This window comes from Ursus americanus, chromosome 12 (genome assembly GCF_024610735.1).
Source record: "Ursus americanus isolate L20-20 chromosome 12, mUrsAme1.1.p, whole genome shotgun sequence".
Classification (NCBI taxonomy): domain Eukaryota; kingdom Metazoa; phylum Chordata; class Mammalia; order Carnivora; family Ursidae; genus Ursus; species Ursus americanus.
Window position 1 is genome coordinate 40,964,780 of NC_142138.1, and position 25,893 is coordinate 40,990,672.

The 25,893-nt window shown below is 39.0% G+C and overlaps 2 protein-coding genes across 7 annotated transcripts in view; both read right to left on the reverse strand.

Moving 5' to 3' along the window:
- GTF2B (general transcription factor IIB) overlaps positions 1-3,390 on the reverse strand; it is a 32,272-nt gene extending 28,882 nt beyond the window's left edge. The window contains exon 1 of the mRNA XM_045801849.2: positions 3,252-3,390. Within this exon, the coding sequence (XP_045657805.1) occupies positions 3,252-3,268 (17 nt within the window). The 5' untranslated portion in view covers positions 3,269-3,390. The remainder of the gene's footprint in view (positions 1-3,251) is intronic.
- A 469-nt stretch (positions 3,391-3,859) lies between these two features.
- KYAT3 (kynurenine aminotransferase 3) overlaps positions 3,860-25,893 on the reverse strand; it is a 78,215-nt gene continuing 56,181 nt past the window's right edge. For 5 of the 6 annotated variants that reach the window (XM_087866081.1, XM_045801844.2, XM_045801843.2 and 2 more), the window contains one exon: positions 15,919-25,824. In XM_087866081.1, the coding sequence (XP_087722207.1) occupies positions 25,762-25,824 (63 nt within the window). In that variant the 3' untranslated portion in view covers positions 15,919-25,761. Of the gene's footprint in view, positions 3,881-15,918; positions 25,825-25,893 lie in introns of those variants that run through there. The other variant, XM_087866082.1, reaches the window with a different exon arrangement.

Consider the following 25,893-nt stretch of genomic DNA (forward strand, 5'->3'; position numbering starts at 1 on the left):
TTTATAGTCGTGCTTACTCCATAAACTCCTATTAGGGAAATATTTTAATAAATTATGACAAATAAATTAAGAAGTTAGTATAAATTATGAATAATAGGTTGAAATAAAGGAAAATCTTAGCAGAGGGGCGCCTGGGTGGCTCAGTCGTTGAGCGTCTGCCTTTGGCTCAGGGCGTGATCCCGGAGATCTGGGATCAAGCCCCGCATCAGGCTCCTCCGCTGGGAGCCTGCTTCTTCCTCTCCCACTCCCCCTGCTTGTGTTCCCTCTCTCGCTGGCTGTCTCTCTGTCAAATAAATAAATAAAATCTTAAAAAAAAAAAAAAAAAAGGAAAATCTTAGCAGAATAACAGTAATTACAAATAGGCAGCCATATGGCACACAGCATACAAAGATAAGGACTAATATATTTTGCACTATTAAAAAGTAGAACATCTTGTGTATGTATATAAATGATATGTAAATAATCTCAAAGATACACTAAAAATAGGTTAGGGTTTTTTTTTTTTTTTTTAAGATTTTATTTATTTGAGAAAAAGTGTGGGGGAGAGGGAGAGAGAATCTGAAGCACACTCCACACTGAGCTCGATCCCACAACAAGGGAGATTATGACCTGAGCCAAAACCAAGAGTCAGATGCTTAACCAACTGAGCCACCCAGGCGTCCCTAGAGATTTTATACAAAACTGGAAAAAATATGAATTAAAGTTATGCAGTAACAAAGATGACTCTCAAAGTGCTGATCAAAAGAAACCAGACATAGAGGAAAACACAGGCCATTTATATAAACTTTAAAGTGGGCAAAAGAAATCTATCGTGTTAGAAGTTGAGATGTGGTTATCTTTGGAAAGGGGGTAATGGCTGAGGTCACAAGAAGGCTTCCAGGATGCTAGTGGTATTTAACTTCTTGACCTGGGTGCTAGTAGGTATATGTGCTTATTTTGTAACTGAACTGTACACTTAAAATGTGTGTGCTAACTTCACGAAAAAGGTAAAAAGCAAGGTAGCAAACAGTGTTTACAACAGACCTTGGTAGAAGAAGAGGTTAGCACTGTTTGTTAAACGTGCTTGTTAAACCACAGAATCTTCAGGAAAACACCAAGAAACTGGCTGCAATGGCTGCTTTGGGGGAGAATTAGATGGCTAAGATGCTTTTCACTTTTCTTCTTGTTTTTGCACTATTTTTGTGTCTTACCTATCCAAAACAAAATGAATCACAATAAAGTAGTCAACTTTAATCAGAATACCCACAGGAGTAATACAAAAGAGGAACCATGAGCATAGGGTGGTGGGGGAAGTAAAGGTGAGAAATGAAAGGGAAAGAATGGAGTAAACAACAATAAATGACATTAAAACAATTCAGAGTCCCCAAGGAGCCAGATAAACCCAAATCTCACTTTATAGCTATCACTTATTGGGTGCCTGCTGTGTGTCTAGTGCTACATATATATTATTAATCTTCAACGCAACCCTGCAAAATAAGGGTTATTTCCCTTCTAAAGATTAAGCTCAGAGAATGATTAGCCTGAAATTACAAAATAGTGGTGGAGTTTAGATTTGAACTCACAACATTTGTGCTTTTCAGTGAAAACACCAAGCGGTTTCATAACCTAGTAACTATATCCTCCTCAGGGGAAAAAAAGCTAAAGGCAGAAATACTAACATTTACCTTTGTTCTCACTGGTAGAAAAACTCAAGATGGACAAGTGCAATGACACATATATTTAAGACCTGGACGTGTCCAGAAAAAAATTATTTCAAAGATTATTTTTTAACAAATGAAAATAAAGGCACACAAAGGAAAGTGTATTCTTCCGGTAAAGAATCTATCACATGAACTTACTATATTTAACCGCTACAAATTTTTCTTACAAACACAATTTCCTGTCCTATTATATGGAAAAGCTGTGCCCAACATGACCACATTTACCTTTCAGATCTACTGCCATGAGAGAACTTAAGTCGTATTTAGGAGTCTTTGGGTAGCTGAAGTTTTCCACTTACCTACAAGGAAGCCTTTCCCAACAGAGCCACACCCAGATAGAATGATTGAGCATTCAATCATAGAATTACAATCAGTAAACAAGAGTGTCATTGGCTTTAAGAGTTGTTTCCAAGTTGTTTTAGCTAACGCTGCCTCCCCCAACAATTTTTTTTTTTTTTAAGTACAGTAACATAAAGCAGTAAGTCTTAGGAGTAACCGCAAAACGGCCTGGACTTCTCCAGTTTGCTATTTTGTGATAATGGCTTTCACTGGGAATTCAATTCCACACATGATAAACAAATTCACAAAAATTATGCCAGAGTTACCTCTCAGAAGCTACAGAACTAAGTTGATACTTTTAATATACTATGAGTTAACTAGAGGCCAATTGTGTGATAACAGGAAACAGATAAGAGATTCTACACTTTGTTCTAACACTAACCTTGGAAAAGTCAACACTGGCATGACTCAGTTTACACTAATGCAGAAATACTAATATCTACCTCATAGTGGTAATGAGAGACATAATTAGGGTCTACAAGCATTTTTCAGATCACAGGATTAAAGGCTGCCTCTAAGGGCACTGCATGCATTTCCTGTAGATATGAGTACATCACATTTAAAAAATATATTAGAGAGCGACTTCCCAGCATATGTAAGTAATTTTCTGCAGGCAAGATTTTCTTCAGGAGTATGCAGAAGACATTTGTAAAAAAATAAATAAATAAACCTCTTAGAAGGGAACTTATCAACTCTTCGGAAATGCTCTAGCTTCCATTTCAGAAGGCCTCTGGGATGGTGATAATCAGTTTCTATCAAGCTGACGTCCCTAACTTTCTAGCTGTCAGATCGATAAGGGCCTGGAACTAACCCTTTCCCGCACTTTGGAAAGGATCATGGGCTGGTTGAGCCACAGCTGTAAAAACCAGCGTAGAAAAAATTTACAAAAAAAAAAAACAAAAACGGTTAAAAATACCCAAAAAAGACGCGAAACCAGGGGCTGGGGACACAAGGGCCCCCACAGGGTGGTGCCTGGGAGAGGAAACAAGCCAGGACGTTGGAGTGGTGACGCCGACGGCTCGGTACCCCCTGCGACACCCCTGACAGCCCTGCCGTCTGGAAGTGCCTTTGTCCGGGTCGGCCAGCCAGTCCGCCGCCTCTCCCCGCACCTCCGGAGCGCTTTGCCCGACGCGGCAGCCCCGGTGGCCACCTAACAACTCTGGCACTCTCGGCCCGCCCCTTAGCTAGCCGGGCTCGGCCGGACATACTAACCGGCTGGTAGACGCCATCTTCACGGCCACTGCGGTCCCAGCTAGAAGCCAAAACAGACGCCCCAAGAACAGGAAGAGACTGTGGCGGTGAGACGCTCCAAGACGGGCTTTTATAGGCGAGCCGCCCACGCAGTCGTAATAGGGCGCGGCTACGGGTCGGGAGAACGGCCAAGAAAAGTGAGATTCTGTACGCCACGTGCTTTGCGTTTTCTTATTTTCCTATTCCGTTTCTGTGGTTTGCTCTGTTGCTGAGCGAATCAACAAAATTACCTAGAAAAATTCTCAAGGTAACTCTACAAACGGGCTACACCAGCAATACCCTCAACTAGACTGAGTTAAAATACAAAGACAACCCGGCCTTCGTGGTGGGGGCAAAGCCCACATTCCCGAGGGTTTCCTACCCCCTCCCAGCCTGGAGTCAGTTACGCCAGTTTGAGCGCAATACTTACTTTTTCAGAGGGGCGATTCCACTTAAGGAATTCGGAATAAAAGGAGAAATTCACTTAGGTCAGCCAGAACAGGTGTCAGTGCAGACTCTGTCAGCAGCTAGCAAGCTGTTTCTTCTTAGGCACGTTCCTTCTCCTTTCGGTGCAAGGGGTAATAGTATCTGTTTTGCATACCCTTTTAGAACTGGCAGGAGATGAAACAAAACCTTGTGAGAGCACTCTGCACCCCTGAGGCAGGGAGATGTGGGCCCTATCCTAATTTTTTTTCATGGCCTTTGAAAACTTGGTTGATAACCGAAGTACAGAGAACTTAGTAGAATGTTTGATACCTCAAAAGGACCCTCGATTTATTAATTAGCCAAACTAACGTCAGAATAGTAATAATAATAACACCACCACCACCAATCTGCTGCAAATAAACCAACCTTGACCCTGTGGGAATCAGAGGAAAGAGGGTGCTCCAGGTTTCTATGGGGATGAGGACTTAGAATATAGTGGCTGCTTTGTTCACTTGGGCTTGGGACTTAAATGCCACTGAGCCCTCATTGTTTTCTTGAAAGGTGGGAAAGGCCCGCTTCCTCAGAAAGAACAAGGAGTGTAAGAAGCAGAAGTTTAGGAATTGAAATCCGTCTGGAGATGGGAGAGTTTTTTTCTTTTCTTTTCTTTTTCCAGTCTTCCAATCTGTAATTCTGTAATTTAAAAACGACTACTTGACTGTACTTTGGCTGGTGGGGGGTGGGAGGTGGGGGTTCTCCCTTAATATCTGGAAAACTTTCAGAAATGCCCGTTCACTTCAGCTGCGCCAAATGCAACCAGAAAAGGGCTTGGGGGTGCTCCACCCCATTGGGGCAGGAAGTTTTTATAGATAGAGCACCTTGACCTTTGAGAAAAGGGGGGAGAGGAGGAGGAGGGCAACTAGACACCTCTGAAAGATCAAGAATAAGGACCTACCACCTAATGGTTTACGGTAGGCATTCAGTAATGTTTGCAGAAGAAAGAATTCAGAGAAGTTGAAACCCCAGAGGAAAAAAGCTGGGCAACCTGTTAAATTACTTCTGCCCCCACCTGGAGGGTTGCTTATCTGTCACAAGCTAGTTAGGATTTCTTTTATATTAAAATAGAAGTAATTTAGGTAGGCCAGTCTTTTTCTTTTATTTGTATAGCACTGGCAAATTATATAGCATTTTCATCAACGTTTATCCCATTTAATCTTTACATCTGATCCTGAGATTAGAAAACACAACACACACACACACACACACACACACACACACACACATGCACACAGAGTTGGGGGTTTATCACATAGGAATCAATGACCCAGACCAGCAGTTACCAAAACTTCTGGTTTGCCAGTATCATCATTTCTATTTAACTTAAATATGTGAATGAATTAAGTAAAATAATTCATTCAAATCAATTATTTAAATTAACTCATCTTTTTTTAACTTAAACATTTATCTTAAAAGTTCACATTACGACTGTGAAATCACAATTGATGTGCTAGTTATAGTTCTTTGAAAATATAAAATGCTTTACATACCTAATAAATGATGTTTTACAAGTTTGTGATCCACCTAGATATATTTTTTTAAATCTATTGAGGTATTACATACCACAGAATTCACCTGTTTAGAAGCCAATGACTTTCAGTAATTTAAAGGGTTTTTTTTAAGATTTTATTTTTAAGTAATTTCTACACCCAGTGTGGAGCTTGAATCCACAACCCCAAGATCAAGAGTCACATGCTCTACTGACTGAGCCAACCGGGCACCCCTTTAGTTATTTTACCAAGTTGTGTATACATCCCTAATCCAGTTTTAGCATTTTCCGTCATCCCAATAAGAGCACTCATGCCCAGGGGCGCTGGGTGGCTCAGTCGGTAAGCATCTGCCTTTGGCTCAGGTCATAATCCTGGGGTCCTGGGATTAAGCCCCACATCGGGCTCCCTGCTCAGTGGGGAGCCTGCTTCTCCCTCTCCTCCCTGCTCTTGCTCTCTCTCTCTTGCTATCTCTGTCTCTCTCTCTCATATAAATAAATGAAATCTTTAAAAAAAAAAAAAAAAGCACTCATGCCCATGGACAGTTAATGTGAAGTCCACCTCCGGCCCCAGAATCACTTCTCTGGACTTTTCATGTAAATGGAATCATATAATATGTTGTCTATTGTGTCTGGCTTCTTTTACTTGGCATATGTGGTGGGGGTTCATTAAATCTATCTTGTGGCCTCACTTTTGGAAACATTGATATTTAAGTGTCTGTTATGGTGACATTGTTTTGAGAAAATGACATTTTCCTAACCTGAGCAAGGTTTGACAAATATTTGTTTGGAAATTATATGACATATTCTGCTAGACTAGGAAGAATCGAGGATTCAGTGAAATGTATGGCCAGATCTGACTTGGACTCTCGGAACTGGGATGAAATGCCTAGAATAGTAGATAAGCCTCATGAGCCTGGTGGCTAATGTGATATGTATTACTTCTAGAAATGTGAGGGTTTTTTTAATTTTTCAAAATTTTTATCATATATGAAGATGTTCAAGCACACTAGAAATTAGAGGGTATAATGTAATGAATCTTCATTTACTTCTCTTCCTGATTAAACAAGTATCAAGATTTTGCCACATTTGTATCATGTATCCTTTTCTTCCTCTATGTCTCCCCTTGCTAAAGCATTTTATTTTATTTTATTTATTTTTTGTTTTGTTTTGTTTTTAAGTAAGCTCCACGCCCAACATCAGGCCTGAACTTATGACCCGAGATGAGGAGTCGTATGCTCCACTGACTGAGCCAGCCAGGCGCCCCTAAAGCATTTTTAAAACAAATCCCATCTATCACCTTAACTCATGCATATTTTAGTGTGCCAGTCTAAAAAATATGGATTTGTAAACCTTTCAAAATATAACAGTATAATACTTCCTATATTACCAATGATATCTTTTCATACTGAGTTTTCAGTCGGTGGTCGTCCTGGGCCTGCTTTGTGGTGGTTTGGTTTCATCAGACGGAACAGGAAGACCCTGCTGAAGGTGGCAGGAGCCAGAGAGGGAAAAGGAGGGCCCCACGTGGAACTGCGAGAACTGAGGTCCTTCTGCATCAGGCCATCTGGTAGGTACCGCACACTCATTAGGGTATCTCATTCTTGGTTATCACATCAGGCAAGGTATTATTACTCTCCTACAGGCTTAGAGAAGTTGAGTAGGTCAAGCACTCGGACTCGCACGATAAGTTAGTGGTGGAGGTAGAATTCCAAACACGAAACACCTGACTCTAAACTTTTCCCTCTTCTATGCAAGCCAACTGTGAAACTGATCCTGCAGGACTGTATTCTGAGGCCCAAAGTACTGTGCGCTGGGAAATATGGATCATCTTTGTAGAGGCATTCACTGTCCTTTTGACTCTTTAATAAAGACAAAGTCTTCTTTAAATTCAGATAGAAGTAGAAATAAAAACTAATAATCATGAAATTAAGAATAGCAACATATACTCATAGAGTACTTGCTATATGCCAGGTACTATTTTAAGGCTTTGCATATATTAACTCACTTAATCTTTCCGACAACTCTATGAGCTGGATACTATTCTTGTCCCCATTTAAGAGATAGGGAAATTGATGGTTAAGACTAACCTGAAATCACACAGCTAGTAAATGGCAGAGCTGGAATTTGAACCCTGGCAATTTGGCATCAGAGTCCATGCAGTACGCCTCCTAATAGAAATTCAGTGTACAGAAATTCAGTTTACAGACTTTAAGATCAGGGAATGGATTCAACAAGCAATGTACCTGCCGCAATCATGTGGGCTTGATTTTATGCAACAGCTGTGCTCTAAAATATTCTGATCAGCTGTCTGCATAAGGATACTTGTGTTGGTCAGACCGTGTGCTTCCCTACACTCAAATGTGCCTGGCTCATCTCCCATTGCTAAATGTACTTGCATATGTGGTCCTGAATTTAACTTTTCAATTTGTTTGTTGATTTATGTGACATCTTTTATTCCCCGGTATTGGCAGCTAGCTTGTCCTCCACTTGAGAATAAAGCTAGCTTTTCACTGAGAAAAGCCAGTAGCTTCTCCACATGCTAGGAAGTAGAATTTAGGCTTAAAACATTAATAATATATAAATAGAAAATATTAACTGTCAGTTATCCCTTACAGGATCAGAGAGGAAGACTGCTAGAAATTAATTCACTTTTTAATTCAATGCTCAGTGAGCAGTTTTCTTTTAAACTTCTAAATTACTCTGATAAGGGACGCCTGGGTGCCTCAGTAGGCGAAGCATTTGCTTTCGGCTCAGGTCATGATCCCAGGGTCCTGGGATCGAGCCCTATGTCGGGCTTTCTGCTCAGCGGGGAGCCTGCTTCTCCCTCTCCCTCTGCCTGCCACCCCCTGCCCCCGCTTGTGCTCTCTCTCTCTGTCAAATAAATAAGCAAAATCTTTAAAAAAACAATAAATCACCTGATAAAAGCAAAACAAAAAAATAACTCTAAAAGGTTCATATTAATAGCCTAATAACTATTAAAATTAATACTTTTCCAAAAAGATATCATTTGGCATTAAGCATGTGACATCAAAAGTTACACTGCACTGTTTAGTGCTATTTTATTCTAGGTCTTAAAACTAATATTGCTCCCAAATACCAACTATCTCATTTTATAATAAAAAATATGGGAAATTGATATATGAGATTATAATTTCCTAAAAGATTTTTTAAGCACATTTACCACAGTGTAGATAAGATTCACGTCTAAAGTTCTCTTAATGGTTTTTGAGTACCCTCATGAACTATTGGGGGAAAATGAGAACATGAAACATGTTCATGTGACCTATTACTTGACACTTTCTTAAAGACTAAATTTTAACATTAGATATTCACTGTTTCCATGCTAAAAAAATCACATGCTAAAAACTTTATTGTGGAAAATAAGTACCTATTTTCAAATCTCATGTGATTTGAGCATTAAATGAAAACTCTGAAAGTATTAGTTATAAAGGATAACCACGTGATGAGAATATATAAAATTGCTCCTCTCATTACAGTCATGCACTGCTCACTATTATTAATTGATACAACCTTTTAGAAAGCAATTTGGCATTAGTCTCTTGAGCCAGTAAGTCCACTTCTGAGAACCAGAGAAAGGAAATCATCTAAACTATGGGACCCTATGTTCATGAAGATGTCCATTGCAATGTTATTTATAACAATATAAGATTGGAAGCAAGATAAATGCTTCAAATAGGAAGATTGTAGCTTTGGTGATAACACTATAAAACAGGAAGCGATCTTTATCTTTGAAATAGGGGAGCGATATACAGACAGTCCCTTAAGTCTTAGTGCAATTTAAGTGGTAAAACCAATGCATGTACCGAAGACCTGTTCTAAGCAATGCTTGACCACAGCCCATTCTGTTATTTCAGGTGCTTGAAAGGAAGCTGCAGTGAGCTCACTGAGAGCTGAGTCATCAAATGCTCCTCCAACCTTTGTGACTAATCATTTACACACAGACGACACCCAATAAATGTTGGTTTGTGTGAGTTATTGGTTGAATGAACGAAATAATATATTTAAAATATCACTATTCTGACTGTTCTTCACAATAATTAGACCAAATTAGTGAGGTTTACCAAGAGGGTTTTCCCATTTATGGATTTTCCTTTTTCTTTCTTTTTTTTTTTTTTTGCTTCCTTTGTGCTTTCTCCCTTCTACAAAACTGTCCATTATACCAGCTCACTCTAGCTATTTTTTTTATTTTAATGATTTTTTATTATATTATGTTAGTCACCATACAGTACATCCCTGGTTTCTGATGTAAAGTTCGATGATTCATTAGTTGCGTATTACACCCAGTGCACCATGCAATACGTGCCCTCCTTACTACCCATCACCGGTCTATCCCATTCCCCCACCCCCGTCCCCTCTGAAGCCCTCGGTTTGTTTCTCAGAGTCCATAGTCTCTCATGCTATTTTCTGACCTTTCCTACCTAGCATTTTACTCCTTCACATTAATGAGATAAAAGGACCCTGCCCCACACTTGCAAAGTCAAGCATTTGCCACCCGCTGTTCTACCACTGATCTTAGTCAAGATGGGTAGTCTGCTCAATGCCTCGTGTTGGGACAGCACAAGAGTCCCTGCTCTCATTACTGGTATTATTAGCATCTGAGTACTAACAGTGTACTCACTGCTAACCCAGGTCTCTTAATGACTGTGACAGTAAGATAAGTAATTCCCAAACAGAGCTTAATAGAGGGGATATTTGGTACACCATCGGTTATAAAGAATGCTTTTCCTGGGGTGGCTTTTTTCAAGTTAAAGAAAAAACAAAGTAAATTTGAATGTAGCTTTTTAATTAAAACGACAGAGCTCACAATGGGTTAGCCATCTTCCACTGTCTTAATGACTTTATGCTATGGCACTGGCATCAAGGTGCAGCATAAAAACTGCGTAACAAGCCCATGTTGCTTTTCACATTCATCTGTTCTGAACACTCAGGTTAACTTTGCAGACTCCCATCAAATGCTCGCTTCTAGCAGGTCTGGATTATCACCTTTCCTCTTTCAGTCCTGTAAGCTCTTGCCGTATTCTTACATTAGTGTTGATTTTGCAAACGAGGGTTTGTTTGTATCTTTCTGCTTTCTTTTCTGTTATGTGGAAACTAATGTTAAAAAAGAAAAAAAAGATGCCCCACAAACCCAAGGTCACGAGTTTGATTTTACAATAGAAATCCTGAGAATTTCCCACCAAACTAAATGGTCACACATCTCTGCATTTAAAATAACTAGACGTGTTTGATTCTTTCAAATATTCATAAAATTGTTCCAGGGCAACGTATTAGCTACACTAAATGAGAATTAAAGTGAAGTTAATGAGAATTTAGGTATGGCTTGCTTTCAAACTACTAAACTACACTGTGATAGATCATACTTTTAAGTACTTTTATTTAGAACTCAAAAGTATTTGGATCTATTAATGGAAATGTACTTTTCCATTTAATTGTAAATCCTGATTATGAAATTTAAAAGAGAGAAGGATTACGTGACTTCTTAAGATCAGTTGTCAAGCACTGTAGACAGCTACTCCCATTTCCTGAACAAAAGGTGATGCTTGAAAACAGCAAGGAGGGGGGCACCATACCACACTGGTGGTCATTCAGTCCCTCAAACTTCCCAAACTCCCTCCCACCTCAGCACTTTGGCCAAAAGATGGCGCTGTTTACAGCTCAGGTGACACTGCGATATTGCAATTGCATAAGCACTGGACCTGTTTCAAATATTAAACAAATTTTTAATTTGGGGAAATTAAAAGTATTTAACATTCTGACTAGATATCATAATTTATTTAACTATACCACCAATAATGGAGGGATTGGATTTTTCCTTTTTTTTTTTTTTGGTATTATGAACAATGCTGTCATGAACATTCTTGTTCATATTTATGAGTGAATGTTTACCTGCTAAAAGAACATAAAATACCTGTTCTTCTGAAGCTATTCCAAAAAGTAGAAATGGAGGGAAAACTTCTAAACTCATTCTATGAGGCCAGAATTACCTTGATTCCAAAACCAGACAAAGACCCCACTAAAAAAGAATTATAGACCAATATCCCTAATGAACATGGATACAAATATTCTCAACAAGATACTAGCAAATAGAATCCAACAGTACATTAAAAGGATTATTCACCAAGATCGAGTGGGATTTATTCCTGGGCTTCAGGGATGGTTCAATATCTACAAAACAATCAATGTGATAGACCACATTAATAAAAGAAAGGATGAGAACTATAGGCTCCTCTCAATAGATGCAGAAAAAGCATTTGACAAAATACAGCATACTTTCTTGGTAAAAACCCTCAAAAAGTGGGAATAGGAGGAACATACCTTAATATCATAAAGGCCATATATGAAAGACCCACAGCTAGTATCATCCTCAATGGGGAAAAACTGAGAGCTTTTCCCCGAAGGTCAGGAACATGAAGGGGTGTTCACTCTCACCACTGTTGTTCAACATAGTACTGGAAATCCTAGCCTCAGTAACCAGACAGCACAAAGAAATAAAATGCATCCAAATCAGCAAGAAAAAAGTCAAACTTTCACTCTTCACACATGACATGATACTGTATGTAGAAAACCTGAAAGACTCCACCAAAAAATTACTAGAACTGATACATGAATTCAGCAAAGTCGCAGGATACAAAACCAACATACAGAAATCTGTTGTATTTCATACACCAATAATAAAGCAGAAAGAGAAATTAAGGAATTCATCCATTTACAATTGCATCTAAAACCCTAAGTAAGATACCTAGGAATAAACCTAACCAAAGAGGTAAATATGTGTATACTGAAAATTATAGAACACTTATGAAAGAAATTAAGGAAGACACAAAGAAATGGAAAAACATTCCATGCACATGGATTGGAAGAACAAATATTGTTAAAATATTTATACTACCCAAAGCAATCTACACATTCAATGCAATCCTAATCAAAATAACACCAGCATTTTTCACAGAGCTAGAACAACAATCCTAAAATTTGTATAGAACCAGAAAAGACCCTGAGTAGCCAAAGTAATGTGGAAAAAGAAAAGCAAAGTGGGAGGCATAAGAATCCTAGACTTCAGGATGGATTATAGAGCTATAATCATTAAGACACTATGATACTGACACAAAAACAGACACACAGATCAATGGAAGAGAGAAGAACCCAGAAATGGGCCCACAACTATATGACCAACTAATCTTCGACACAGCAGGAAAGAATATTCGATGGGAAAAAGACAGTCTCTTCAACAAATGGGGTTGGAAAAACTGGAGAGCCACATGCAGAAGAATGAAACGGGACCACTTTCTTACACATACACAAAAATAAATTCAAAATGGATGTAAGACCTAAATGTAAAACAGGAAACCATCAAAATCTTAGAGGAGAGCACAGGCAACAATGTCTTGGACCTTGGCTGCAGCAACTTCTTCCTAGATACAGCACTGGAGTCAAGGGAAACAAAAGCAAAAAAACAACTATTGGGACTTCATCAAGACAAAAAGCTTCCTCACAGGGAAGGAAACAGTTGACAAAACTAAAAGGCAACTGACAGATGGGATAAGATATTTACAAATGACATATTGGATAAAGAGCTAGTATCCAGAATCTGTAAAGAACTCAACAAAATCAACACCCAAAAAAATAAATAATCCTTCTAAGAAATGGAGAGAAGACATGAATAAACACTTCTCCAAAGAAGACATACAAATGGCCAACAGACACATGAAAAAATGCTCAAGAGCACTCATAGACATGTCACCATGGAACGTACAATATGTTTCTCTTATTTAATTTATCATCTATATCCTCCCTTAATACACATTCCATGAGGCCAGGGATTTTTTATGTTCTGTTCACTGCAGTATCCCCAGCACCTAAAGCAGGGTCTGGCACATAGTAGGCACTCAACAGAAATTTGAATTTTTGCAAATGGAATTTGGCCCTCAGAACACCACTGGTTCTTTGTTGTTGCTTTGTCTTTAACCACTGGCTCTCTCTTTGGCCCATGTCCTTCACTTAGGAATGATTTCTCGAAGTACCAAAGATGGTTTCTAAAACTGCAGATATGACAAGCATGTCTCAGAGCCTTCCTCCTGGCCTCTGAAGAGCAGAGTCCAGCTCATCAATAACGGACTCTGTCTGATCTCTGGAGGCCCAGTCCCAAGACACAGAACTCAAAGGTGCAATTGGCTCCTAGCCCCAAGATAATTAGTGGTCTGCAAACATTTTTAAGTCAGGTAGTGCATACACACACACACACACACACACACACACACACACACACACACACACAAGCTTGAAATTACATCCATCTCCCTTTTGCCTGGCAATAAAATATTTCTAATCAGGGTCTGCTTTTCTGTCTAAAATGATACTGAAAGGATAGCTCAACCCCTGCTCTCCTAGCATGGGAAAATAAGCACTTAAATCAGGGCAACATTTCTGGAAGTCAATTTCACAATGCCTATCAAAATGTTTCGAGCATGCCCTTTGATGCCCTGATTCTATCACTAAGTATTTATGCTCTTTTTTTTTTTCCTGTTAATATTTTTTAAATTTAAATTCAAGTTAGTTAACATATAGTATAGTATTGGTTTCAGGAATAGAATTTAGTGATTCATCACTTACATGTAACACCCAGTGCTCATCCCAACAAGTGCCCTCCTTAATGCCCATCACCCATTTACCCCATTCTTCCCACCTCCCTTGCTCAGCAACTGTCAGTTTGTTCTCTTAGCTATAGAGTCTCTTATGGTTTGCCTCCCTTTCTATTTTTATCTTATCTTTTTCAAGATTTTATTCATTTATTTGAGAGAGAGAGAGGGAGAGAGAGCAAAAGCCGGGGTGGGGGGGTGGAGGCAGAGGGAGAGGGAAAAGTAGGCTCCCCACTGAATGGAGAGCCCAATGTGGAGCTCAATCCCAGACCCTGAGATCACTACCTGAGCTGAAGGCAGATGCTTAACTGACAGAGCCACTCAGGCACCCCAGTTTTTATCTTATTTTATTTTTCCTTCCCTTCCCCTATGTTCATCTGTCTTGTTTCTTAAATTCCACATATGCGTTAAATCATGATATTTGTCTTTCTCTGATTTATTTCACTTAGCATCATATCCTCTGGTTCCATCCACGTTGTTGTAAATGGCAAGATTTCATTCTTTTTGATGGCTGAATAATATTCCATTGAATATGTATGTCACATCTGCTTTATCCATTCATCGGTTGATGGAAATTTGGGTTCTTTCCATAATATGGCTATTGCTGATAATGCTGCTATAAACATTGGAGTGCATGGGGCCCTTCAAATCAGCACTTTTGTAGCATTAGGATAAATACCTACTAGTGCAACTGCTGGATTGTAGGGTAGTTCTATTTTTAATGTCTTGAGGAACCTCCATACTGTTTTCCAGTTGGCTCCACCATTTTGCATCCCCGCCAACGGTTGTAAGAGGGTTCCCCTTTCTCCACATCCTCACCAACATCTGCCGTTTCCTGACTTGTTAATTTTAGCCATTCTGACTGGTGTGAGGTGGTATCTCATTGTGGTTTTGATTTGTATTTCCCTGATGCTGAGTGATGTTGAGCACTTTTTCATGTGTCTGTTGGCCATTTCAATGTCTTCTTTGCAGAAATGTCTGTTCATGTCTTCTGCCCATTTCTTGTTGGATTATTTGTTCTTTGGGTGTTGAGTTTGATAAGTGCTTTATAGATTTTGATACTAGCCCTTTACCTGATGAGACATTTGCAAATATCTAGAAAACTGAATAGTTTTCATGAGTTTTGTATTCTTTCATGCATATATTGGTCAACAGAATGCTCCAAGAATAATTATAAAAGTGATGTTATAAGTCATCTCAGAAATTCACACACAAAATGGAGTTGTTGTGTTAGAAGATACAACTCTATGGTTTCAGCTAAAACATGATATTTATACTTTTAATGGCTAACTAATGAGAGGGATAAAAGAGTTTGTGAAAATAATTCTTCAGACAGGATAACCACTCTGACGAAAGGACAAAATTACTCATCTTTTTAACCATGAGATTTTGCTACAAATGCAAAGTTTTACATATTATAAGAAAAAAAAAGCTGTATCTAAATGTAAAAGAAAGTAGCAGCTGTGTAATATGATGAAGTTAATATTGATTAGAAAATCCAATTATTTCTACAATTTATTCTGTTATATCCCCAGGTAGCTGTTTGTCAGCAGGTGAACTTCCTATTTAATTGGCATGATTGAATAATTAGATGTATTCTCAGAGCAGCAATAAAATGAAATTCTCATGTCTCAAGAACATGGTTGAGGTTTTTGTTTTGTTTTGTTTCACCGTTGGGTTTATCCAGCTGAGACCAAGGAGACTCCTTGCTTCATTTGGGAATAATTTTTGATTTAAATATTTGGTAATCATGTAGTTATATAATTGTTTTCATCATAAGAATGATGGGAAAAATTCACAAATTTGACAAAGATGTGTGATTATTTGCCTTTCTCTCATACTAAATCCTTCAGGCCCCCACCATCTTTTCCTGCAGGACCCCTCTGATCGGCATTTCTTTCTGCCTAAAGGATTTTTCATCAGGTCAGTTTATCTTCCAGAAGAAAAATTTGATCTTTGTACCGTATTCTCTATATCAAGTAGTAATACATTCATCTATAAATAAGAGAAAACTCTGCTATAGTGACTTTAATAGAGGTTTATTTGTTTCATGCATTACAAAGTCTGGGGGCAGGTACAGTGGCTCCAAGTTGCTACTAGGGTCTCAGTCTCTTCCCATTTTTTTGCTCCACCATCCTTATCATGTAGGCCTTCACTTTCATGCCACTTGCTGCGTGAATGCAAAATGGCTGCAGTATCTCCAGACCTTACTTCTACATTCCAGGCAGGAAGAAAGTAGAAAGGTGAAGAGAACAAAAAAGACAAAAGTCTCAGGATGACTTTGTCTTTTATCTTTTTCAATGAATGGAAGCTCTTCTCGGGAGCTTTTTAATAGTTTGTAAGGGAAGCTGAGAAATTGCAAAGTTTGGCTTTTTAGCCTCTATGTAGAAGTGGTCAAAGGAGAAGAAGGATATAATCAACTTTTGGTTAGCCAAACCATAATTTTTCCATAGTCTTTCACTCTCTTTCACAAAAATCTGCTGAAATTTATCATTGTTTCCTATGCAAAGTCTGTATCTCTCACTATCGTATGGCATGATGTCACTAAATGACTTCTTACCTAACTTTGGGAATTTATAGACAACTTATCTTATTTTTGCTAATCCACCTACATTAGTCGGAATTCTCCAGAAAAAGAGAACCAATGGATGTGCGTGTATGTGTAGATATATATATAGACATATAAAGAGATTTATTTTTAAAATTTGGCGCAAGTGATTATGGATGCTGGCAAGTCCAAAATCTGCAGAGTGGGCCTGCAGGGGAGACCCAAAGACACGATGCTGCAGTTCAGGTCTGAAGTCTGTCTGCTGGCAGAATTCCCTCTTGGTCAGAGCAGGTTAGTTTTTTGTTCTCAGGCCCTCCAATGATTGGATGAGGCCCACCCACATCTTGGAGGGCAATTTGCTTTACTCAAAGTTCACTGATTTAATGTTAATCTCACCAAAAAGCAACCTTATAGAAACATCCAGAATAATGTTTGATCATATATCTGGGAACCATAGCCTAGCCAAGTTGACACATAAAATTGAGTGTTATACCACCCAAATTAAGCATGAACGTCAAAAAAATGACATGTGCTAAAAGGCAGAGAGAAGAAAAAAACTCATTTAGAAATTGAAATGAACTCAGTATTACCAGACCTGTGAGTTGGAAAAAATGACCAGAAAAGATGAGACTAGGGGAGTAGGAGAGACCATATCATACAGGGCATTGCAGGCCCTGATGAGAACACCCCTTACATTATGAGTGGTAAAGAGTCATTAAAAGGTTTTAAGTCACTTAAGATGTTTGCTCATTCATCTGCCCTCTTTTTCATTCTGTCCCTTCTGTCAACCAATGTAGTTTGTGTTGAATTGACCTTGGATTGGCCTAAGATATTTAGCATATCCAATCCCCTTGGCACAGCAGGTAGCTCAGGGACAGACCAATATAACACAGTATGACCAATGCTGGAGCTTCAGAAAGAGAAGGTGTCCTTTTTTTTGCTGGATTTGCTAGTATGACCATATGATACTTAGAAACTGCTGCAACCAATTTGCTATCATAGGACATGGCAACCTGAAGATAAAGCCGACTCAGAGAGAACAGAACTGCAAGACAGACCTTGGTAACAGATTATAATTTCCATCCTGGATCAAGCCATAACTGAAACTAGACTACTCCTAAAATGTTCAGCTAAGACAGAAAATTCCTATTTGATTTAAACTTGCAATATGCATATGCTTAACTAATACATGTAACATGATCATATTTGCATTTTAGAAAGCTCATATTTAGTTTATAAGGATAATGGACTGCAAGGGGCAAGCCAGGGAGAACTGTTAGGAAATTGACCAGTAGTCTACTTGAGAGATGATATTGGCCTGTACCAGAGCAGTGGCAGTTGGGGGCAGAGAGATGATGGATTTAAGACATAGTTAGGGTAATATACACAGGAGTTGGCTGTGAGGAGAAAAGTATGATTTCTAGGTTTTTGGATTTGAACAACTGGATTGGGGGCACCATTAATTGAGGAGACCAGACTGGGTATAGGGATTGCCTAAGAAACATCCACAGAAGGTGACAGATGGAGCGTTGGGTATATGGGTCTGAAATTCAACAGAAAGGACTAGGCTGGACAGAAAGGACTAGAGAGTAAATGAAGTTATTTAGGGAGAAAGATGAAATATCAATATTGAAGGAAGAGGCAAAGGAGACTGAGGAGTAGCTAGGGAGGTGGGAGGCTATTCACAGATGTGCAGTGTTGCAGGAACAAGAAAGGATAGGGTTTAAGAGGGCCAGAGTGGTCTGCAGCAGTGAATCCTAAGAGCTAATCCTGACCCTGACGGGGCTGAGATGTTTCCTTCAAATCCAGAACATGGATGGAGATCTTTAGAGATCTTAGCATAATACCAGGCAAGAACTCCAGATTACAGAGGGGTTGTGTGTATGGGTGAGTGTGTGTGTGTGTGTGTGTGTGTGTGTGTGTGTGTGTAAGTGGAGTTATCAAATGAAAAAACTCTTTCAGGATTTCACTTTGCTGTAAAATTTTGCAAAACTTCTGGGCTAAGTCATCAGTTCTTCCAGTTGCTAATACTGGCATATTTAGTGCCTCTATCCACTCTCATGTCTAAATATCATCAATAAGCTACACATCTCAGATGTGTATACCTCTAGCCTCTTCCCTAAACTCCAAGCTGACTCTCCAGCTGCTTACCCAACATCTGAAAGTGAATGAGCATCTCAAACTCAAATGTGTCCTCACCTTCCCCCCAAGCCTGCTCCTCCTGGAGCCTTCTTGACCTTAGTGAGAACACAAAAATTTATTGACCTTCTGAGTAAGAATCCCAACATATTTAATACTGTTCCTAGTTTAGCGTATAAGAGTTACTTCCCCAAAGTGTTAATCACAGCTGGATTGCAGTATTAGGAAAATGTGGCAATGCTGTTTATATATATCTACTATGTTATAAATCTACTGGAGATCCAAAGGGATCTGCTTTTATGGGATTTGAAACAAAAGAACAAGCAGCAAAAGCTATTGAGGTAGGTCCAGAACCTACAGGAAAAGTAATGAAAATTAGGAAGTATTTTAAATAGTAACAAAACTTTTTTTTACTGATTTTACTTCAGTTTCTTAACAACCCACCAGAAGAAGCACCAAGAAAACTTGGTTTATTTCCTAAGACAGTAAAAAAATAAGCTCCTTCGTGCCCTTAGAATAGTTGGCACATTATTATTTAATATTAATATTTAAGCAGATGTAGTTGAAGTAAAGTAAGAACGAATGGTAGCATTGTTACAGAAAAATAAGTTACAGAAAAAAGACAAAGAAGTAAGGCAGAATGAAGAAGGAAGACAATATCCAGACCAAAGAGTCAACTATGGGCACAAGCATGGGGAACATCTGTAAAATGGGAAGAACCAGGACCACATCTAAAGGCCCTAAAGTAGAGATTACTAAACCCCAAAAGCCACTCTCAAAGGAAAAGAAAAGAAAGAAAAAGGGGAGGGGGGTTAGAGCTGAAGTATCCAGCTTACCTTAGCACAGGGAAGAGGAAGAGCAGTACCTCTGAAGATGCAGAATACCTAGCTCCCAGATGGAATGTAGAGTCAACGGCTCAGAAAGACAACATTAAAAAAGAAGCTTCAGAAGTTTCCAAAGACAACAAAGGTATACACAACTTTAAGGTTAGGATTAAATAAATAAGGTTTTCTTATTTCACTTATGTCTTTATTTCTTGATATATCATTTTAAGATTTATTACTCTCTACTGTAGAGGAAATGGATATAAGAGATGTAAAATATGGATCTCTCTTAATGGCAAAAAGGAAGCATAAGAAAAAACATAAAGAGGGGTGGAAAATGGGAGATTATACCATTAACAGTACTGTCAAAGTAAGTCGATGATATAAATTCTATTGTTGGCAATTGGCACATTCCATGGATTCATTCTTTTTTTAATTTTAATTCTTTATTTATTTATTTGAGAGAAAGTGAGTGAGAAAGAGTGAGAGAGTGAGAGAGTGAGAGAGAGCATGAGCAAGGGGGAGAGGGGGAGAGGCAGGGGGAGAAGGGAGGAGCAGGGAGCCTGATGCCCTGCTGTGGGGCTCGATCCCGGGACCCTGGGACCATGACCTGAGCTGAAGGCAGATGCTCAATCGAGCCACCCAGGCGCCCCCAGGGACTCATTCTTGATTTCTTACTTTGTCTCATGTCTCTTATATACTCTGTTAGCAAATCCTCTTGGTCCTGCCTTAAAAAATACATCCAGAATCTGACCATTTCTCACCATCCACTGCCAGCACGGTGATCTTCTATGTGAAATACTGTAATAGGTCTCCTTATCTCAACCTTTGCTGACCCTACGGTCTATTCTCAACATAGCAGCTAGAGAGATACTTTGAAGAGATATAAGGACCTCAAGAACAGATGATGAGGAGTGTATTCCCAACAGCAGGAAAGAGGAATAAAAGACCAAGAGAAGATCAAGCACCCCTTCTCCAATGAAGGAGGAAGGGGCTGGGAACTCCAACTCAAAAGAGTGCAAGGCAGGTAGGATTTAGAGTTAGGGGCTAACTACTCTGAGCAGCAGCTGCCATAGTGATCACCAGGAACCAGGCTAAGACATAGAGCTAAGTGCTAGGTGTGAGCAGAACAAACCAGCCAAAGCCGATCCTGGTGCTCTTGTTCTGTCAGTCTTAGGATCTCGCAGACCCTTCTTTCCAACCCCTTTTGGATTTCACACTGTAGCAGTGTGTCTCTAACCACAGTTAGACCTGGATATCTATTTAGGTATCTGGAAGCCTCAGGTCTGGCCTTGGCTTCTAAATTCCTAGAGATGTTAGGCCAGACTTTAAATTTTCCTTGGTCCAATATTGTACTAGTCACCACAGACCCCCATGTTTAAAATCCATGCCTTCCTCCTCCCCAACTCAACTCGCCTCATCCTAGCCAAGTGGAAAGGGTGGTAACCCCTGTCCCTTGGTTAACTGAGACAAGGAGTTTGCTATGGACCTTTCCTAAGCTTGATGATTGGACCAAAACATGGAAGCCCTCCAGTGGCCACAGAAGTTGTAGAACCCCAAATGCTGGGGCGGGCTTTTGAGGCTTCAATAATCGCAGTACTAGATTCTATTATTATAGAACACTCTGTCTACTGAGAACTCCAGCTTATTCTTTGAAGAACCTGTGAAGAAACCCTATGAAAACAGTACTGATGAAATTCATTCATGTGTTTTGCTGTAGGTTGTAAATTTTCATTGCTGTATGGTATTCCATTTTATTAACCCCAAATATTACCCCCCAAATATTGACTGTTGATGAACATACTGGTTGTTCCCAGTCTGGCATAAACATTATTTTACATGTTAAAAATTAAGTATAAAGTGGCACCCTGGTTCTCTGGATTAAACCATTATCCTAACACTATCCTTACACTGTTACTTCTCTGACCTCATACTTGCTGCTTTGTGGCTTGGTTATTACATCCAGCCATACCAGACTCTTGGTACTCATCAAACATGCTGAGTACAGCCTCTTGTCACAGAGTCTTTGCACTGGCTATTCCTTCTCGCTAGAATGTTCTTCCTCAAGATCTACATAAGGCTCCCTCCCTCCTCTCCTGTAAGTCTGCCTCCATGTCCCCTCCGTGAGACCTAGCTGACCAAGTGTTTAACATTCCAAATCGCTTCTCTAACACTTTCATTCTCCTCTATCCTTCTCTACTTCTTTTCTTCATATAATTTCCATGTATAAGTATAACATTTGGTAAGATCACAGGACCCAAGGTCAATGTACAGAAATCTGTTGCATTTCTATTCACTACTAATGAAGCAACAGAGGAAGAAATTAAGAAAGCAACCCCATTTGCAATTGCACCAAAAAGGATAAAAAATCTAGGAATAAGATTAAATAAGGAGGAGAAAGACCTGTACTCTGAAAACTATAAAACACTGATGAAAGAAATTGAAGATGACACAAACAAATGGAAATATATTCCATGCTCATGGATTGGAAAAACAAATATTAAATTGTCCATACTGCCTAAAGCAATCTACAGATTTCATGCAATTCCTATCAAAATGCCAACATTTTTCACAGTACTAGAACAAATAATCCTAAAATTTGTATGGAATCACAAAAGACTCCAAATAGCCAAAACAATCTTGAAAAAGGAAAACAAAATTGGAGGTGTCATAATTATATATTTCAAGTTATACTACAAAGCTATAGTAATCAAAACAGTATGGTACTGGCACAAAAACAGACACATAGATCTATGGAACAGGATAGAAAGTCCTAAAACAAATCCGTGACTATTTGGTCAATTAATCTTCAACAAGAGAGGCAAGAATATGCAATGGGAAAAAAGAAAGTCTCTTCAACAAATGTTGCTGGGAAAACTGGACAGCTATATGCAAAAGAATGAAACTGAACCACTTTCTTACATCATACATAAAAATAAACTAAAAATGGATTAAAGACCTAAATGTGAGACCTGAAACCATAAAAACCCTATAAGAGAGCACAGGCAGTAATTTCTCTGATATGGGCAATAGCAACATTATTCTAGATAGGTCTCCCGAGACAAAGAAAATAAAGGCAAAAATAAACTACTGGGACTGTATCAAAATAAAAACTTCTGCATAGCAAAGGAAACAATCAACAAAATTAAAAGACAACCTACGGAATGGGAGAAGATATTTGCAAATGACAACCTGATAAAGGGTTAGCGTCCAAAATATATAAAGAACTGATATTAACTCAACACCCAAAAACAAATAATCCAATTAGAAAACAGGCAAAAGACATGAACGGACATTTCTCAAAAGAAGACATCCAAATGGCCAACAGACACATGAAAAGATGCTCAATATCACTCATCATTAGGGAAATGCAAATCAAAACCACAACGAGGTATCACCTAACACATGTCAGAATGACTAAAATAAAAAACACAAATGTTGGTGAGGACATGGAGAAAAAGGAAACTGTGCACTATTGCTGGGAATGCAAACTGGTGCAGCCACTATGGAAACAGTACAGAGGTTCCTCAAAAAATTAAAAGTAGAACTACCCTATGCTCCAGTAATCACACTACTGGGTATCTAGCCAAAGAATAGAAAAACACTAATCTGAAATGATATATGTTTATTAGATATGTTTATTGCAGCATTATTTACGATAGCCAAACTATGGAAGCAGCCCAAGTGTCCATTAACAGGTGACTGAATTAAGAAGATGGAATATTACTTAGCCATAAAAAAGAACAAAATCTTGTCATTTGCAATTACATGGATGACCCAGAGAGTATAATGCTAAGCAAAATAAGTCAGAGAAAGACAAATACCATGTTTCACTCATATGTGAAATTTAAGAAACAAATGAGAAAGGGGGAAAAGAGAGAGAGACATCCAAGAAACACACTTCTAACAATAGAGAACAAACTGATGGTTACCAGAGGAGAGGTGGTGGGGGGATGGGTGAAACAGGGAAAGGGGATTAAGAGTAAACATCGTGATGATCATCAAGTAACATATAAAATTGTTGAATCGCTATATTGTACACCTGAAACTAACAACATTGTATGTTAACTATACTGGAGTTAAAATAAAAACAATAAAAAAGTTTAATTCAATATATTTCATTATATTTATGAATTAGTCTCCCTCCCCTGGCTAGAAGGAAAGCCCAAGAAGGCAGGTATAGGCTGATACAGCCTAAGTGCCTACAATAGTGTCTGGCACATAGTGTAAGTTCAATGAATATTTCTTAAAGCAAGGAACAAAGGAAGAGGGGAGGGAGGAAAGGAGGAAAGAAGAAAGAAATTTTGCCCTGAAGAGGAAGAAATAATAGGGTAGTAGACAGCATTAAGGAAAGGATTTTCTAATATGAGAGAAATCTGGACCTGTCTCACTGCTGAGGAAGGGAGCCAGTAGAGGCTGAAGATACAAGAGAATGGGCTGAACCAAGTGAGAATGCGAGAAGACATGGTGGTAGGATTAGCACTGGACAAGTTTAGGACTGCAAAGAGCAAATTTAAACCCTGGTAAAACTGTATCAAATCCCCAGCAAGAGTGGACAGGCTAAAAATTATACATGGGATTTATCCTGTTATGCAGTAGTTGGTTCTTGAGGTCCTGGGTTTCCTTCTGCATGACTGGACCTGGTTTTGCCTTCCTACCAATCCTCCCCACTCTGCCCCAACCCCCTCGGGTGAAATGAATTAAGGATGAATGCTGGTCACAGGCCTTTTGGTAGGATCTCTGTTGGTGGTGCTGGTCTGGTTCTTCTGTTTTACATTTTGTTTTTCTCACAAGTGGGAGATGAGGTCATTAGCTGTGATTTAATTGTGCTGGTCATGGAGGAATTTGAAGTGTAAAGAGAAAGGAGGTTGGATATTTTTTATGGTAGAGAACAGGAGAGTATTAGGAATTGTTGCTGTGGTAAAAGGTAGAGAAATCTCATTAGGGTATCATGGAAGGATTAAATCTGGTTAAGGTTAATGATGTGCATTTGTGGTTGTCGGCATCTTCACAATTGCGTATTTTGTGACAGCAGTACTCAGCAGCCCAGTGCAAGCATGGAGTTTCAATCCTAGGGTGGAGTTTTAGGGTTTTTTTTGGGGGGGGGGCAGTTAGGTGAGATAGAACAATGGGCAAGTTATTCAAGGCACCAAAGTATCTTGGCTGAAGTGACAGATGATGCAATCCAAGCTCAGTAGGGAAAATATACGGGGACTGACAGGAATAAAATAGAGGGTTCCTTGTGATTATCAAAATTCAGTGGGTATAAAAATCACCTTGGAAGGGCCAGATCCTGAAGTTATTTTCAGCAGGTCTAGGATGACCCTGAGGTTATTTTCAGCAGGTCTAGGATGAAGACCAGAATCTATTCTCGTAGATTGATTCTGATTCTGCTATAAGAGGGCCATAGACCATTTTCTGAGAAATAGTGGAGTTGAAATTATAGTGAGTTTAAAGAAGTGATTTTTTGAAAGCAGATGAGACACACTGAGAGAATACTATAGGGATAGGTGGGTACAGTGTGAGATGACTAATTTATTATCTCCTAGGTGGTACAGCCTTAAATGATGAAAGGTTCAGGGTGTACCCAAGGTGGTGGGTGGCTGAAATGGAGAGTGGAGTAGAGGTGAACATCGCCAAAGGTGAGGTCAAAGTACTGAAAGCCTAGGTAATCCATGTGGACCTTGAAGCCACTGTGGATGATGGCAGTATTTGGGACAGAGAAGCAAAACTTTGAGCAAAGTTCAAAGCCATTGGCAAACGAGGGGGAGGGAACTACATGTGGGTAGACAAAGCAAGGACTTGGAGTTGAGGGGGTATAACTGGCTAAGAGTTTTTACACAATGGTGGAGAGATGGAATTGGCTAACATTAATTGAGGGTTTATTTATTTACCTATATCAATCCATTTTATCCTCACAAACTTCTTCTAAACTAGGTGCTATTTTTTAAAGTAGGTTCCATGCCCAACACGGGGCTTGAATTCATGACTCCAAGATCAAGAGTTGCATGCTCTACCCACGGAGCCAGTTGCGAGCTCTACTCACAAACTTCATCTAAAGTAGGTGCTATATTTTATTCCCCTTCTATGATGAGGGAACTGAAGCACTGAAAGGTTAAGCATCAACCAGCATCTCACAATTCTTATCCACAGTGCTACACCGCCTGATGTAAAATGGTAGTGGCAGGTGTTTTCATACATTTCAACTGAAAAACCCCAGCGGATTTTGGAGAACAATGGAATTATTTCTTCAAATTTCATTGGCACTAAAATATTTGTTCTTCAATATCCAGCAAATGGCAGCACTAAATAACAATTTCATATTAAGTCATCAAATAGAAGCAATCTGCTTGTGTCAAGACTTCTGTCTAATCCATGCCTTAATGATTTCTTCAGCAGCATCCAGTGTACTGTCTTTCTGTAAATAAATGAAATAATCTCATTATATATCAAATAAATTCAAGATGAAGTAAATATTTAAATATAA